At 27.6% G+C, this 17,156-nt stretch overlaps 1 protein-coding gene across 9 annotated transcripts in view; it reads left to right on the top strand.

Annotated features, from left to right (window-relative positions):
- The window catches only part of LOC109596345 (ELAV-like protein 3), a 49,404-nt gene that overhangs the window by 17,706 nt on the left and 14,542 nt on the right, over window positions 1-17,156 (top strand). For 3 of the 9 annotated variants that reach the window (XM_049961226.1, XM_020011875.2, XM_020011873.2), the window contains exons 1-2: window positions 1,361-1,661; window positions 6,039-6,524. In XM_049961226.1, coding sequence (XP_049817183.1) covers window positions 6,320-6,524 — 205 coding nt within the window. In that variant the 5' untranslated portion in view covers window positions 1,361-1,661; window positions 6,039-6,319. The other 6 variants (XM_020011869.2, XM_020011874.2, XM_049961225.1 and 3 more) reach the window with 6 other exon arrangements.

Raw genomic sequence — 17,156 nt, 5'->3', positions numbered from 1 at the left:
TATATATATATATATATATATATGTATTAAAATTGCTGTCCATTATTTTAAACATAAATTTTTGAGAATGTATTATTATAATATATAAATGGGTAAAATTTAAGTTAAAAATTTAGTAAAAAAATAATTCTCTTATTAATAAAAGACTTTAAAGGACAAATTTTATTTAGTTTAATAAATTTCTAAATTCAAATAAAAATAAAGTAACAAAATATCTAAATAGTTGATTTAAATAAAAATGTTCTCTCTCAACTATACTATTAATATAAAAAACTATTTTGATTAGTCGTAGTACTTTAAATATTACTCTTATCTTAATCATTAATTATAATATCAAATATTAAATATAAATAAATAAATATGAAGATAATAAATGTTGAAAGTTTATTAATTTCTTAAAATATCTGTTGATTATTTTAAAGATTATTTTTGTTTATTTTATTTTGTTTTAAATTTAAAATAATATAGATTAATAAAATTTTAAACAATTAAAAAAAAATGATTCTTAATTCTCATGTTAATATGAAAACAATAAATTAAATTTTATATGTAAGAAACATTAAATATATTGATAAAAATGAAGGAAATAAATATTTTTGAAACTGCTTTTTATTATTTTAAAGATAAATTAGTTTATCTTATATTATATTCGAAATAATAAAGAAGGATAATGTTACTATTAATATATTAAAAATTTAATAATTTATTGAAATATCTGTTCATTATTTTAATGATAACTTTTTATTTACATTTAAAATAATATAAACCAATGAAATATTAAAAAATTTAACAAAAATTAATTCTAATATATTTAAAATAATTTAAAAAATAAAATTATTTATTTTAAAATATATAATACGGGATAAATAATAAGACACAATAGGTTGTATTTATTGTTTTGTACAATGAATCAGTTACTGATCGTCACACAAATGTTCCCGACAAATTCCAAATTATCAAACCAAAAACCAATAAATCCTCGTAAACAAATAACATTCGTCCATCAACTAAGCAAAGCAACGCACCGCCGAAACCCTCCGCATCAAGCCGACAAACGCGGCGCGCCCGCAAAAAAAAACCCTTTGTGCGTGGCCGACGCTCGCAAAATTGAAAAATCCCCAAATCCAAATCGCCGTCCGATCGACGGAACGCCGTAAAAATAGACGGCCCCTCGCTCCGGCACCGTCGCGCGGCCGACGGGCCGGCTCGTTCGATCGGTCGGCCGGTGTCGGTGTCGTTACGTAGCCCCCGCAACTAGGCGGCGCGGCGGTGGCGGCGGCGCACGCGCCCCGGCTCCTTTTTTCGAACACACGGGGACGCTTCCCACGGCGCAGAACGTTCCGCGTCCACCGCGTTCAGTACGAATCCGAACGCGCACTGGCCGGTTTCGGTTTTGATTTTTTTTTCTTTTTTTGTTTTCGTTCACTTATTAGATTTTAGTTTGGCTTCGTATATAGAGTACACATATATATATATAATACACATATATTTATATATATATGGTCCAGTTTTGTCGTACCAATTTTTTTGGCTGGTTACGCGTTAGATTTTATTTTTTTTTTAGTCGACTTTTAATTATTTTTGCGGGTGCGCTGCTTTGCAATTGATTTGGCGAGAAACGGTTTAATTTATTAATTTATTTCGTTTCGTAGTTACGTTAGGTAAGTGAGCGAGACGTCCCGACGTCCCGGCATCGATTATTATTTTATTTAATTTAGTTTTGTGTTGTGCTATTTATTTATTTTTTTGTATTACCATTATTATTATTATTTTCCGTCCACCCCGTACGTCGGGCAATTTTCATTTTCAAGTGAATTAGAATTTAAGTGCCATTGGGATTATTAATTATTGCAGACCCCTCCGTCGTAGTGATTATTTAAATTTAAACACACTCCACACACTGGCAAGTAAATTGTTAACATTTGTTTACATCATTAACAACAATCACTAGTGCTAAACAATATCTGACCTGATTTACTTCACATCGAAAATAATAATAATAATAATAATAATAGTACACAAAATTGCCACCCAGTTTATTTTATTTTTTGGTCCTATAATCTAATACACATTCTTTTAAAATTGTGAGTTTGTATATGCTTCTTAAAACTAAAATAGATCCAGGCCTAAAAATAAATTTAAATTCATGTGTGCCTTCTAATGGGTTGGTGGTTTCGGTTTATAATAAATGCTGTCAATTCCTGCAAAACATTTTTTTCAACAAAATATCGATAAAACACACAATTAACATTCAAGGCCTACACCGCACCACACTAAAATTAAAAAACGTCTCCGTCGCCGCACCAAACCATCATTTCGATCCAAATTAAAATCAATCAATCTCGATTTCGACAAACGTCAAAAATCCAAAACCACCAACTTAACATGTTATTTATTAAATCCAAATTTTTCGTGCGCTCGAATTTCCGTCGTGCCAACGGCACGAATATGCAAAAAACTGGAATACCAAATTACTAAGAACCAGACTCGTAAAATCGATTGTGCGACTTTTTGTGTGTGTTTGTTTAAAGGAGAAAAAAAAAAATTACGATATTGTAACTAAACTGCGTTAAGTGCACACGTGTGTTTTCGAATGGGACGCGGTTGCCGGGCAACGTGCGCACACTGAAAACTGGTTTCCGACTTTTGGTGCAGTTCCTTTCGTTTTCAAGTTGCGGGATTTACTGTTTGTTGTATATGGTGTTTTGATTTTGAGGGGTTTGTCGACTGCCATCGATTTTGTGTTTTGTTTATCGGGTAATCTATGCACACGTATTTGAATTTTAAAATTTTGGATGTGTCGTCGTCGGTGTTGGTAAAAATTTACTTTTTGATGGTTTCTTTTTTATTTAAGTTTGTAAACATCTTTGATGTTTTATCTATTTTTAATGAATGACATATTTTATGTTGTCAATTGTATGTTATTCTGCTCGATATCACTCTAAAATGTTACAAATTATTTGTCAAAAAATTAAAATGAACGTTTCACAATAGATTTTCCATCAATTCAATGTATTATTTAATTTCATATTATTGTTCTAAACAACAGAAAACAACTGTGATTTCAATTTATAAAAACAAAAAGTCAAACTGTGACATCATTATTAAATGCAATTATTATTTTCTTGTACACAATAATCAACTAATTAATTTAGTAATAACTATTAGACAGTATAATTATCAACTATTAAATGTTATTATAAATTATGTTTATAAATTAATTAAAGTTTTAATAAATTTAATTCATTACTAGAATATTAAATTTGATTTCAGTTTCAATTAATTTAGAAATTATTAATGTTTTAGTTTATAAAAATACATACAATTGAAGTAAAAATATTCTTAAAACTAATTGTAAGACTACAATGTGTATCATCTTGGAAATAATTATATCAATTGAATAAATAATGCATACAATTTATATCTAACATTATCTTAAATTGTTTGAGAATTTCAGCTACTTTTTTTAATTATAAATATTGTAGTTTCTTTTTAAAACCAAATTAATTATTTATCATTAAAAATATACTCTTATAAGTAATTTATTGTCTAAATTTTGTTACGAAATTTTGAGATACTTATATTAGTAATTTCAGCTGATTAATTATATAAAAATATTCTAATTTCTTATTAAAACAAATTTTGTTGCTTACCATTTAAATATAAATACTTCTTAAGTCATTTTTTGTATAAATTTTCTATAAACTCATTAAGAAACTGTGAAATAATTATATTAATTTAAAGAATAGTATATAAAATTAAAGTTAACAGTATATTAAAGAATTTCAGTCACTTTATTAATTAGAAATATTCTAAATTCTTTTTAAAACAAAATTTATTGTTTACCATTTAAATATAAATACTCTTAAAAGTAATTTTTGGTCCAGATTTTGTGTAAACTTATTAAGAAACTTCGAAATAATTGTATCAATTTAAACAATATTATATAAAATTATATTTAACAGTGTATATTAAAGAATTTCAGTTACTTTATTAGTTGGAAAAACTCTTAATTTCTTTTTAAAATAAAATTTATTGCTTACCATTACAATATAAATACTTTTAAAAGTAATTTTTGGTCTAAATTTTCTATAAACTCATTAAGAAACTGTAAAATAATTATATTAATTTAAGGAATATTATATAAAATTAAATTTAACAGTATATTAAAAAATTTCAGCTATTTTATTAATTAGAAATATTCTTTTGAAACAAAATTTATTGATTTCCATTTAAATATAAATACTCTTAAAAGTAATTTTTCGGTCTAGATTTTGTATAAACTCATTAAGAAACTGAAATAATTATATCAATTTAAACAATATTATATAAAATTATATTTAACAGTGTATATTAAAGAATTTCAGTTTTATTTATTAGTTGGAAATATTCTAATTTCTTCTCAAAATAAAATTTATTGCTTACCATTTCAATATAAATACTCTTAAAAATAATTTTTGGTTCTAGATTTTTATTCATTTAAAATATTTATAAGATATTAATTAAAAATATAATAATTAATACGTTATTTTATAACTGTGTTAATTAGAATAATTTTATGTCATACTTTTTCAATTTATTCATAATCTAAATTTGATATTTCAGGTGAAATGATAAATGGAAAAATATTTGTTTTGATGATTTTAAAATGAAGTATTTAAATATACCAAATGTTAGGCAATGTCGAAAATATATTTTCCCATTTGTTTTTGCATGGAAATATCCATTTTATAATTTATTCAGATCAAAATTTTTATAATTCAAACTTAAATTATTCAAATTTTAATAGAAACATCAACAAAAATGAAGGCAATGGAAGAAATCGAATTTTCCCACATAAATAATCACTTTCACCACTTTTATAAAAAGTTTAACATCTTCATTAAAGACCATAAGTCAAATTTAGAAAATTTGGCAAATATTATTTCGATCACCGACTAAAATATAAAATGTGTTAAACGATACACATTTAATTTTACACGCTAATCCAATTGTTTTGTTTACATTTGTAAGAATTGGCGGCGCTGTTCGTCGAAATTTGCACTTTAAAATAAACCCCAATATTATAAATAACTTCTACACAAATCTACGTTATTCCGAACGCAGGTACTTAATTATATTGGCCCATTTATCACGATTCAAATGCGTTATTTGACCATAAACTCTAAATTTAAATCTTGTCTTGTTAATTAAAATTTGTGTTTTGTATTAGGCACGGGCAAATGTAATTTGCGTTTTAAAATAGATTTTATTCAATGAAGTAATAACCATTATGATCGGTAATGTTTTGGCAAAGTTTGCAAGCACATTTGGGCCATAAGGAAACCATTCTGGGGTCTTGGAGCTGAAGGAAAGATCAAGCTCAGTTTTGGCCTCCTCTGAAGGCCGCTGGACTATGTGGTGGATGTGGTAGATCTTCCCATTTAACATTTTCAAGCTTCCTTTGAGACTCTAGTATCATAAGTGGCCTTGAGTTGTCATGAAGAAGAGGAACCCCTTTTCTATTTAGTAAAGAAGCTCATTTTTCAGCCATTTTTTCATGAACTTGGACATTTGAGTCATCAAAATCTTAAGTTAAGGTCCAAATCATTGTTCAAACCAACTCAACTCAACTAATCAAGTAAATTTGTACATATTATGGCACATTTTTAACCCAAAAAAAAACGTTTTAAATACAATGTAGGACAAAACAAATAGCATGTGTAAAAAGGGCTCTAAAGATAAAAATTTATTCAAACAAATCATGAACCAAAACGTTACTTTTCCGGTGCCCAATATGTACCTCCAAAAAAACACAGCACTTTTTTTTTAATTGGATGCTTTTTTGGCAGATGTTTTTGTACGTTACATATGCTCGTTTTTGATCATTAATTATGCGTGAGGTTGTCAACCCCTTCGAAATTAGTAAGGCACAAATCCACCCCATGCCACCCCGCCACTTTATCCCTTTAATTTATGTGAACCGGTCGATAAATATGCAAACAATGTCGGGTGAAACTGGCGTGTTTTGTCTAAAGGTGTCCGTTCTTTTGTTGCAGATTGTAGATTAGGGTAAATCGTGCGCCCTAGAAGAAGCAGAGCCGAGAAGAATCCAAAATCCAATCTTCTCGCAAACAAAAATAATTAAATTAATAAAAAAATATAACAAAAAAGTTTAGTTCAATCGACAAGTTATCATCCAGTTTCATCATCACGTAAATCCGTACGTGTAAATACGTTCCTTGGAACAAGAATTCCTGACAACAAGATAACCACAACAAGGGAAGGGACTATTTAGACCGATAGATTACGAGTTAATTTTCATTTGAGTGACGCAATCATGATGTCGAACGGATTAGATACCGGTGTTGTTGGCCAACAGAATGGAAGCAGCGGCGGCCAAGTCGGCGGCGGACAGGAGGAGTCGAAGACCAATCTCATTGTAAATTACCTACCCCAGACCATGACCCAGGAAGAAATACGCTCGCTGTTCTCGAGCATCGGCGAAGTGGAAAGTTGCAAGCTGATCAGGGACAAAGTCACAGGTAAGTTTTTGGCCCCCCCAGTCAAAAAAAAAACTAAGTCACCACTCCGTTTTCCTTTTTTACTTTAGTTACCGTTGTTTCTTTCTAGTTTTACTTTTTGTTTTGTTTTGTTTGATAAAGACTTAGGCCAGGTTGCTTATCGTGGCTGAAGGTGTCACGTTGGATGACCTTTAACAATTATTAATACCACTTTTTATTAATTGTTTTCTTTAAAACTACGAAGCAATTAATAAGTGTGCGTAATGCTGTCTTGCTGATTTTAATTGAGCTACGAAAACTTTTTGTGGGTGATTCATGCTGTTGGGATGAAATTTTGTTAAATAAGGGGGTGATAATTGTATAATAAGATTTATCGGCTAAGGCTGAATTGAAAAGTGATCACTAATAACTTGTGATTCATGCATATTAATCATCTTAATTTCTTTACCAACTTGTATTTATCAATGTGAATGTAATACAATTATTACGATTGATTCATACTTTAGTTTAAACTTTATTGTAGTTAGCCATACATTTTTTGTGACAAAATGGAACTATAATAGACTGATATTCTTTGTTTTTGTCTTACAATCAGTATAATAAATTAAATTCTCAATACAATATTTTTAAAAATATTTTTTTATGTTCAATTAGAAACTTTAATATAAAAAATTGCCCATTTCAATTTAAATCTAATATAATTTTTAAATAAAATAAATATAAAATATACTTTTTACATAATTTTAAATAAACCATTTAATATTTTAATTTATGAATTTTGCGATTTATATACCTTTGAAATTGTAGTTTTCTCAGTTGAAATAAATGAAAAATTAATAAGCATTTTAAAAATAAATTAAAATGTTTAATAAATTATTAAATTGTTGTTAATTTCAACTTAAATTATGTGTACAATTTTAAAATCACAGCCACAAAAAAAATAATTATTTCAATTTAAAATTATTACTATTTATTTAAAATAAAAGTAAAAGCTGATTTAATTTTTAAATAAAAAATGACAAAATATGCTGTTTCCAATAGTTTAAATATATTATTTATTATTTGTAAATTGAATATTATAATTAATTTATGTGAATTTACCTTTTATATATTTTTTAAATTGTAGTTTCCTCAGTTGAAATAAATGAAAAATTAATAAATATTTTGAAAATAAATGAAAATATAAAATTATATTGTTAATTTCAACTTACACAATTGTACAATTTTAAAATCACTGCCACAATAAAACTAATAATTTCAAATAAGTAGTTTCACCTTAAAATTATTACTATTTATTAAAAAAAAAAAAAAATAAAATCTGATGTAATTTTTAATTAAAAAATTATAAAATACTTTTTCCAATAGTTTAAATATATTATTTATTATTTATAAGTTTGTAATTTGAAAATTTTAACTCATTTATGAATTTACCATTTTTAATTTTTAAATTATAGTTTTCTCAGTTGAAATAAATCAAAAATTAATAAGCCTTTTGAAAATAAATTAAAATGTTTAATAAAATATTGAATTGTATTGTTAATTTCAACTTAAACTCTGTGTACAATTTTAAAATCACAGCCACAATAAAACTAATAATTTCAAATAACTAGTTTCAATTAAAAATTGCTATTTATTTAAAATGAAATTAAAATCTGATGTAATTTTTTAACAAAAAATTCACAAAATTGCCTTTTTCCAATAGTTTAAATAAATCATTTAATATTTGTAAATTGAAAATTTTATGTAGTTTATGAATTTACCATTTATATATCTTTTAAATTGTACTTTTCTCGGTCGAAATAAATGAAAAATTAATAAGCATTTTGAAAATAAATTAAAACATTTGATAAAATATTAAATTGTATTGTTAATTTCGACAAAATATACTTTTTTCCTAATTTTAAATATATATAATTTTATATATATATATATATATATATATATATATATATATATATATATATATATATATATATAACTATTTTTTATATTAAAAAAATATAATTTAATTTATTTCACTGATAGTTATATATATTTAACAAAATGCCTTCTTAAAAATGGTTTATCAAAACCTATTAACATCAAACTAATAATGAGAATAGTTAAATTTTATATAGTTTTTATCTAAAATCAATATTTTGGAATGTGTTAATTGGTTATATTTTGACAAACAAATATTTATGAACTTAAAGTATAATAATCAGGTCATTTAATATTTTATAGAAAGAATTAGCTGATTATAAAATTGATTTGTTTAATAAAAAACCAACCCCAAATTTCAAAATTTTATTCAAACAAAGTATGAATCGTCGCTGGAGTGAATCACCCTTTATAATAATTAATATTGACACCACATGTGATATTTTAAGTAAATTTAATTTTATAAAGCAGTTTAACTTTAATATGTAATATTATAATGAATTAATTGATGAAAATATATATTTATTATGAAAATGGAAAATATTATAACGAATTATTATCCTAAATAAAAATAACAACAAATTATTCCCAAAATAAAAAAATGCGAAGAAAATTGTGATGTTATGTTGTTTTTACTCTTGTTATCGGTTTTATTACAACAATTACAAAACAGATTTAATATTGCAAAACGGAAGTAAAATTGATATAACTTCGAAACTGTAAAACAAATTGCGAATATATCCTGTCTGATATCAACAGTCCTAACAAAATAGTTTAAAAATAAATTGCTTGAAAAAAAATACATCGAGTTACATAACGATTAACAACTTCCGCATTAATTGCACCATAAAAATTGTTTAATTTAAACGTTTAATAAAGTGTTGTAGTGGAAATATGGATTTGGCCCACTAATCATGACGGTCGAGACTTCTTTTTGTCATACAGGAAATGTACATCATACAACAGTGGCCACAATTATATCAACTTGTTAAAATGTTTTTACTACTTGAGCTGCACTACTATGATACGGGTTAATCTAATTTTATTCTTTAAAAAATGCCTCAATGGGAAAAATTGTAGCAACTTTTTACTTTATTGTGTTTTATTGCCCTCTGTGGATTTAAATCGATTATTTATAAGAAAGAAAATCGATAACTGGATAAAAAGCAATCCAATCTTATAGTCAAATGAAATTAAAGCCAACCTGGAGGAAATGGGACTTGCTGAAGTTAGTTCAAGGGCTGCGAGAAGATGGTTAGTGGATGGGGGTTCGTTTGGCTCCATATCTACAAGAAAAACTCTGGTTTCTACTGAATATGTGAAAGTCGAATTTTGACTTGCTTAGGATCACATTCACTAGACCACAGAGCAGTGAGGACGAGTAGTTTTAAGTCACTAGTCTAAATTTGATTAAAAAAAATAATGGTTCTGCTTATGTAAAGATCTTACAAGAAGAAAACTACACAAAAAGTTTGTTATACCCGCAGTGAAACGTGGTGGAGGTTCAATTATGATTTGGGGAAGCTTCAATTCCTCTGATGTAGGTCCCCTTAGACTGATTTATGTACCAGGGATATACTAAACAACAATTTGGTTCCATATATTGAAGAAATGATGCTCTTAATAAATGTGTTTCAACATGAAAACGATCCTAAATACAAATCCAAAATTGTGACAGATTGGTTAAAAGACCAAAGCATCGATGTTTTGTCCCAATCTTCAGACATCAACCCTATAGAAAACATGGGGGATCATGTTTATAACCAAATTCGACATAAAAATTCTACAAATTTAAATGAACTCATCACAGCAATTCAAGAAGCTTAAAGGAATATAGACTTGTCGTATATTTGGAAAATGGTCGAGTCGATGCCACAGAGATGGGCCAAAATATATGAAACAAAAAGGATATTAAACAAAGTGTTAATGTTAAATTAAATAACACAAATTTAATCATTAAAAATCCCTTTTAAAATTAAAGTTGCTGCATTCCAGCTGCAAGTCCAGCTCAATTCAAAAAATATATGTAACATTTTAGAGAATGATAATAGTTATGACTATAACTATGTACATTTTAAAAAGTTGCTACAATAATGACCACTACTGTATACATGTATATATAGTTTTTTATCGTATGCATAGTACGTTTGCCCTTGAAGTAAATATTGTTTCAACTAAAACAGATGTTCGATTTTTAGCGTTTTGCCCACAGTCGAACTCGACGAGCCAGGCATTTTTAAATTCCATTTTGTCCTGATTTAAATTGTGGTACGTGCCTCCGGTATCACGTTTCAGATCCCCCGCTTTTTTCCCTCCTAATGGAACATCTGTGGATTGTGGAATATGCACACAAAACAATTAAGAAACGATGATTTATTTTGTTCGAGTTGTTCATGATATGTACAATGGGCCAGTCTCGTTCGACTGCAACATTTTGTTTAGGGCAAGAGTGTAAAAAGCCTATTGTCGTGCGAGCTAAAGACAACCTAGCATCAAAATTTTGTGCGAATCAGACAGCTGAAATTGCTTTTATTTATTTCCACCACTGGAATTAGTTACCAGCAAGTTTGCTACAATTTTTGAAGCCTCATAATATTTGCATCGAAAAATTTAAAAATATGTATTTATTTACAGAAAATTCACCTATAATATCAAAGTTGGCGAATGGCACTGAAGGTATTGACACTGTTCTATCCTATTTTAGCGAAATTTAGGGAAAATCTGTTAATAACTCAAATCAAATATAAAAAGCAAACTTATATGTATCGGAAGAAAAAAAAAATGTACTAACAAAATAATTTTTACTAACAAAAAACAAAAAAAAAAAAAAGAGGGAGGGTTAAGAGTTTTGGTTTGGGGGTTTTATACAAGGTGTGCAGGGCTATTGGTTATAATTTGGCCCCCCTATTATTTATTCTGGTTTAAGTCATACGAGATAAAATTTTGAATAAAATTTGTGGGAGTATTTATGAATTTTTATCAGTCGTACTTAAAAACGCAGTGGCGTGCATATAGCACCGGTTCAGCCGGAAATGACATGCCCGACTCTACTCGTAAGTGACATCTGGCAGATTATAAAATAATTAGCTAATTAATTATGCTAATTATTGATAAAAATGGTGGATACTCAAGCAGAAAAAACAGCACGTTTGTTTTAATTATTCTTTATATAAATTTTCTCTTTTTATCGGCATAAATAATTATTAATTATTTCATAATTTATCACTTATGTCACTGAGTTGAGTCGGGCTTGTCCCGACAAAGGAGGCGACCGAAGTCTAAAATATAAATAAATATTATTAAATGGAACTTTAATCTCTGTAATTTTGGCTACAACTCTAAAGTGACTTTATCTATTTTTCTAAAATATTTCCAATGAACCGTCATTTCCGGTTCAACCGGATGTGATGTTAATTTTATTCTATCAAATGAAACCTTAACAAAATCGAACTTGTTGCAATTTGAATCGTCCTCCTATTTATATTTGTTTTTTAGATATTAAATTTTTCCAATTGGAATTCCATTTGAAGAAAAAAAAAAATAAGTAATAGAACATTGACAATATACAAAAACAAGAAATGTCACAGATAGCTGTAAAATGTCAGATTGGTATTTCTTTTATTTTTATATAAACCTCTAATGATCACCCTGTATGTAATATACATAATTCAAAAATAAATTATTTATAGGGTTCCATTTGAAAAAATAAGCTGTCAGAATGCTGAAAATATTTAGAAAAACAGATAATGTCACTGATAGCTGTAAAATATCAGATTAATATTTCTTTTACTTTTATATAAACCTCTAATGATCACCCTGTATGTAATATATATAATTCAAAAATATAATGTTTATAGGGTGTCATTTGAAAAAAAAAAATAAAATAAGGTAACTGTCAGAACACTGAAAATATTTAGAGAAACAGGTAATGTCATTGATAGCTGTAAAAAATCAGATTGATATTTCTTTTATTTTTATATAAACTTCTAATGATCACCCTGTATGTAATATATATAATTCAAAAATAAAATATTTATAGGGTTCCATTTGAAAAAAAAATAAGCTAAATGTCAGAATACTGAAAATATTTAGAGAAACAGATAATGTCACTGATAGCTGTAAAATATCAGATTAATAATTCTTTTATTTTTATATAAACCTCTAATAATCACCCTGTATGTAATATATATAATTCAAAAATATAATATTTATAGGGTTTCATTTGAAAAAAAAAAAAAATAAGCTAACTGTCAGAATACTGAAAATATTTAGAGAAACAGGTAATGTCACAGATAGCTGTAAAATGTCAGATTGGTATTTCTTTTATTTTTATATAAATCTCTAATGATCACCCTGTATGTAATATATATAATTCAAAAATAAAATATTTATAGGGTTCCATTTGAAAAAAAATAAGCTAAATGTCAGAACACTGAAAATATTTAGAGAAACAGGTAATGTCACTGATAGCTGTAAAATATCAGATTGATATTTCTTTTATTTTTATATAAATTTCTAATGATCACCCTGTATGTAATATATATAATTCAAAAATAAAATATTTAAGGGTTCTATTTAAAAAAAATAAGCTAAATGTCAGAACACTGAAAATATTTAGAGAAACAGGTAATGTTACTGATAGCTGTAAAATATCAGATTGATATTTCTTTAATTTCACCCTGTATGTAATATATATAATTCAAAAATATAATATTTGTATGGTTCCATTTAAAAATAATAATAATAATCAAAAGTATAATATTTATAGGGCTTCATTTGAAAAAAAAATAAGCTGTCTCAGGACACTGAAAATATTTAGAAAAAACAGGTAATGTCACACATAACTGTAAAATGTCATATTGGTATTTCTTTTATTTTTATATAAACCTCTAATGATCACCCTGTATCTAATATATATAATTCAAAAATATAATAATATTTATAGGGTTCCATATAAAAAATAAGCTAAGTGACAGAACATTCAAGATAATATAGAATCACACATAGCTATAAAATGTCAGATGCATATTTCTTTTATTTCTCTATAAATTTCTAAATGTAGATAATATATAAAATTCAAAAATAATATATACATATATATATATATATATATATATACAAAAAGTGTGTAATATATAGGGAGTCAATAATTAATTAATATAATAATTCAGAAATACTTCTACAAATTTAATTAAAAATTTTATTTCGTATGTCTTACAGCAAAATAAATAACAGGGAGGTCAAAAAGTAACCATTAACTCTGTACAACACCCTGTATAAAATCGAAATACGCCATAAAAGTACAAACAAGTGTAATTGTTTTGTGTTGTCATATTCGATTTTTTGGATGTTCAATGTCTGTGAACGTCACATTTAATTTATATTAGGATTTTTTTATATAACTGTTATAACTTAAGCAGCGATTACGTGTACCAAAGCGACGAAAAAACATGTGAAACGATTACATCGAAAATGAGTGTATGAAGTGCGTTGACTATGAATTTGTGTATAGGAGGGTTCTATTTAAAGCCTAGAGCAATAAAAATCTGGCTGTCTGACCTGCGAGTTTTTCCACATAGTTTAATGCCTACATATATTGGGCAAAACATTATCTCGATATTTCGTACACGCCACAGTATCATCGTACTTCCGTTAATACGATAAATTTGTTGTTCAAACTCGCTAAGTCGTAATGGACGGAATTTCAGACGTTTTATTCGGGGATTGACGTTTTAAAATTGTATTTTGTCTGGTTTGCTTTGCTCCTAACGTGGAATAGATTACGTACGTGTCCATTTACACTTGAATCGCTCGTTCTTTTCATGACTTTTCCTTTGATTTTATTCCATTCCATTGTAACACGGATAAATATCAGATGTCGAAAATTGAACACCTGGCCAGTGGCACTAAATACGGGTTCGTACCCCGTATCGCATACCTACAGGGTCAGAGAGCTTACGGAAATTAAATACCAGAGAAAACATATTGAAAGCAGATGATACCAAACTGGATTTAATATAAATTAACATGCACGTACTCGTACATATATTTTAAGCGAATGTGTCATAATTATTTACATTATACTCTATAAATAAATATCCGCCATTTCGGTTTTGATAAATTATGCAACGATTGTTTTTCTGTTTTCGAAATGAATTTTACATCATATTAATGATCGTACCACGGTCCGTAGCATCATATGGATTTTGTGGTTGTTTCGTTTACATTCTATTATGGTTGTAGGTGGAAGTAAACATGACTAAATGTTTAACTTTTCCCATCTCGATTCGACCGTACATGTTTAAAAATTGTTCTAAATCCATCCAATTTATCATCTTCAATTTTATTTTTAAACTGTGTTTAATTCCAGACTAATTCCAGCCAAATAATTACGTTCAAACGCTTCCTTTACGTTCCCGCCATTCACGTTCCCACATTTGATTGATCTACTGGCCAATTTTCACCCTCCAAACTTCGTCAATGAAACTAGGGGAACCTTTTCCTTTATTGTCACGTTCTATACATTTTTATCCCCCTTCGAAATCATTATTTTTGTGACACATGACTGAATTAAATCGTTTTTTGTTTTAAATAATGTTCTACATCCTTGAAGCTTGCTAAAATTGATTTTATTTTTCAATTGTATTTGTTCTTGTTGATTCTAAAATCTAAATTAGTGTATTTGATCTATCTCATCATCATAACTCTCGTGGAGTCTTTTCCTTTATTGCCACATTCCAAAAATGTTTAATATCCTCTTCAAATCATTGTTTTTAACTTTCCACGTTTGAAGTAGACTGTTTTTTGTTCCACATCCATGAAATTTACCAATTTTAATATTATTTTTCAACTCTTCAGTTATTCCAACTGAATTATTTATGTTCGAAGCTTCCTTTATGCTTCCACTATTGGAGTTCCTGTATTTGACCTATCTGACCATCTTCCATCCTTCAGACTTCATCAATGAATCATGTGGTGTCTTTTCCTTTAATGCCACTTTCCAACAATTTTTAATATTTGATCATCCTCTTCGAATCTTTCACGTTTGAATTAAATCGTTTTTTGTTTATTATAATGTTCTACATCCATGACATTACCAAATTTAATATTATTTTCAATTCTTCAGTAATTCCAACTGAATAATTAATGGTCGAAGCTTCCTTTAGGCTCTCACCATTGAAGTTCCTGTATTTGATCTGTCTGACCATCCTTCTGACATCATCAATGTCTTCCTTTATTGTCACATTCCAAAAAATTTTAATATTTTAACAAAAATCAATATTTTTAACTTTTCACATCTGAATTAAATAGTTTTCTTGGTCAAAATAAGGTTTAATGTTTATGAAATTAATAAAATTCAATTTCGTTGTTCAACTGTGTTGATTTTTTGTTATTCAAACTAAATAATTAATGTTCAAAGCCTCCTTTGTGCTCCCACGATTCACGTTCCTGCATTTGACAGACCTGGCCAATATCCACCCCCCATAACTCAATCATTAAACCGCAGGGAAAGTTTTCCCTTATTGTGTCGTCCCATAAATTTTAAATATTTGATCCACCCCCACACGAAAAGACCATTTTCAAGGTACACAATTGCAAATTACAAAGTACAAGAATTCGTCCCTCGAAAACGAGGGGGGTGCGTTGATCTCCCCTCGCAGGTTTAGTTGGGGCGTTGTCGTACAGCCACCACTAAAAATCAATACTGCACGTCCACTGTTTCGAAAATTCAAGGTAAAGATAAGTAGGGACGACTAAAGTTAAATAAAATTTAACTGTGTAATTATTAATATTTGAACTGTAGTTAGTTGAAGTTGTGAATGTCTGGAATTTGGACGCTTTCAGGTGTCGATCAGTTTACAGAAAATAATCGTTTGATTTCCTTCCTACGCAACGAGTAAATGGGGATGTTTACTCTTGGTTATACAGGAAGTCAAGTAAATGCTTTTAAATAATGCTATTTTAGTTTACTTGTAGGGAGCGTACTAACAACTCTAGGCCACTTAGACCACTATCTTTAATTGATTTATTTAGAGAGATTCTATTAAAAATAAAAAAATATATATGATTTTATTGTTCATTTTTTTTAGATTTTCGAAATTGGCCACAAAAATAGTTTATAAATCTAAAGTGCTATTTGCATCTTTGTTTTAGTCGTAGTTTTCTTCTAAAAATTTATTACAGACACTAAATTTTTTACATTTATTAAAAAAATTAATCGTATAAACAATAAAATAACATTTAATCTCTTTTCAATTAGACATATTCATTCTGTTGTATCAGTAAATATTTTACTAACATAATAGAATATACAGTGAGGTCGTAAAAAAGCTCTTTGGTTTTCTAGCTCTTTAAATTAATAGGTCATAACTCCTATTTTAGTCGGCTAAAGTGGCTTTTAATAGAGATTAAAAATACGTTTCAAACCACATTTTATATATAAAAAATAGTTGATGTGGGTTTTTTGGCACAAGTGGAAAAATTTTATTCAGTTGTCAGGGAAGAAAGACTTTTCACAACCTCACTGTATAGGGTGTCTTAAATTGGTTGTATTTGATTGTAATTGTATTTCCAGGTCAGATAGAAAAAAATGATTTTGGTGTCCAGAGCTCAATTTTTTAAAATGTTGATATCTATGACTGACTTTTGACATTTCGACAAAGTATATTTATTAATATGATATAAAATGTCTACAATTGTTTCTAAAATATATCTCATTAAGGTTTTACATAT

Source organism: Aethina tumida, chromosome 1 (genome assembly GCF_024364675.1).
Source record: "Aethina tumida isolate Nest 87 chromosome 1, icAetTumi1.1, whole genome shotgun sequence".
NCBI lineage: Eukaryota > Metazoa > Arthropoda > Insecta > Coleoptera > Nitidulidae > Aethina > Aethina tumida.
The sequence above is the reverse complement of the archived record's forward strand: the minus strand, read 5'-3'. Positions and strand labels throughout refer to the sequence as shown.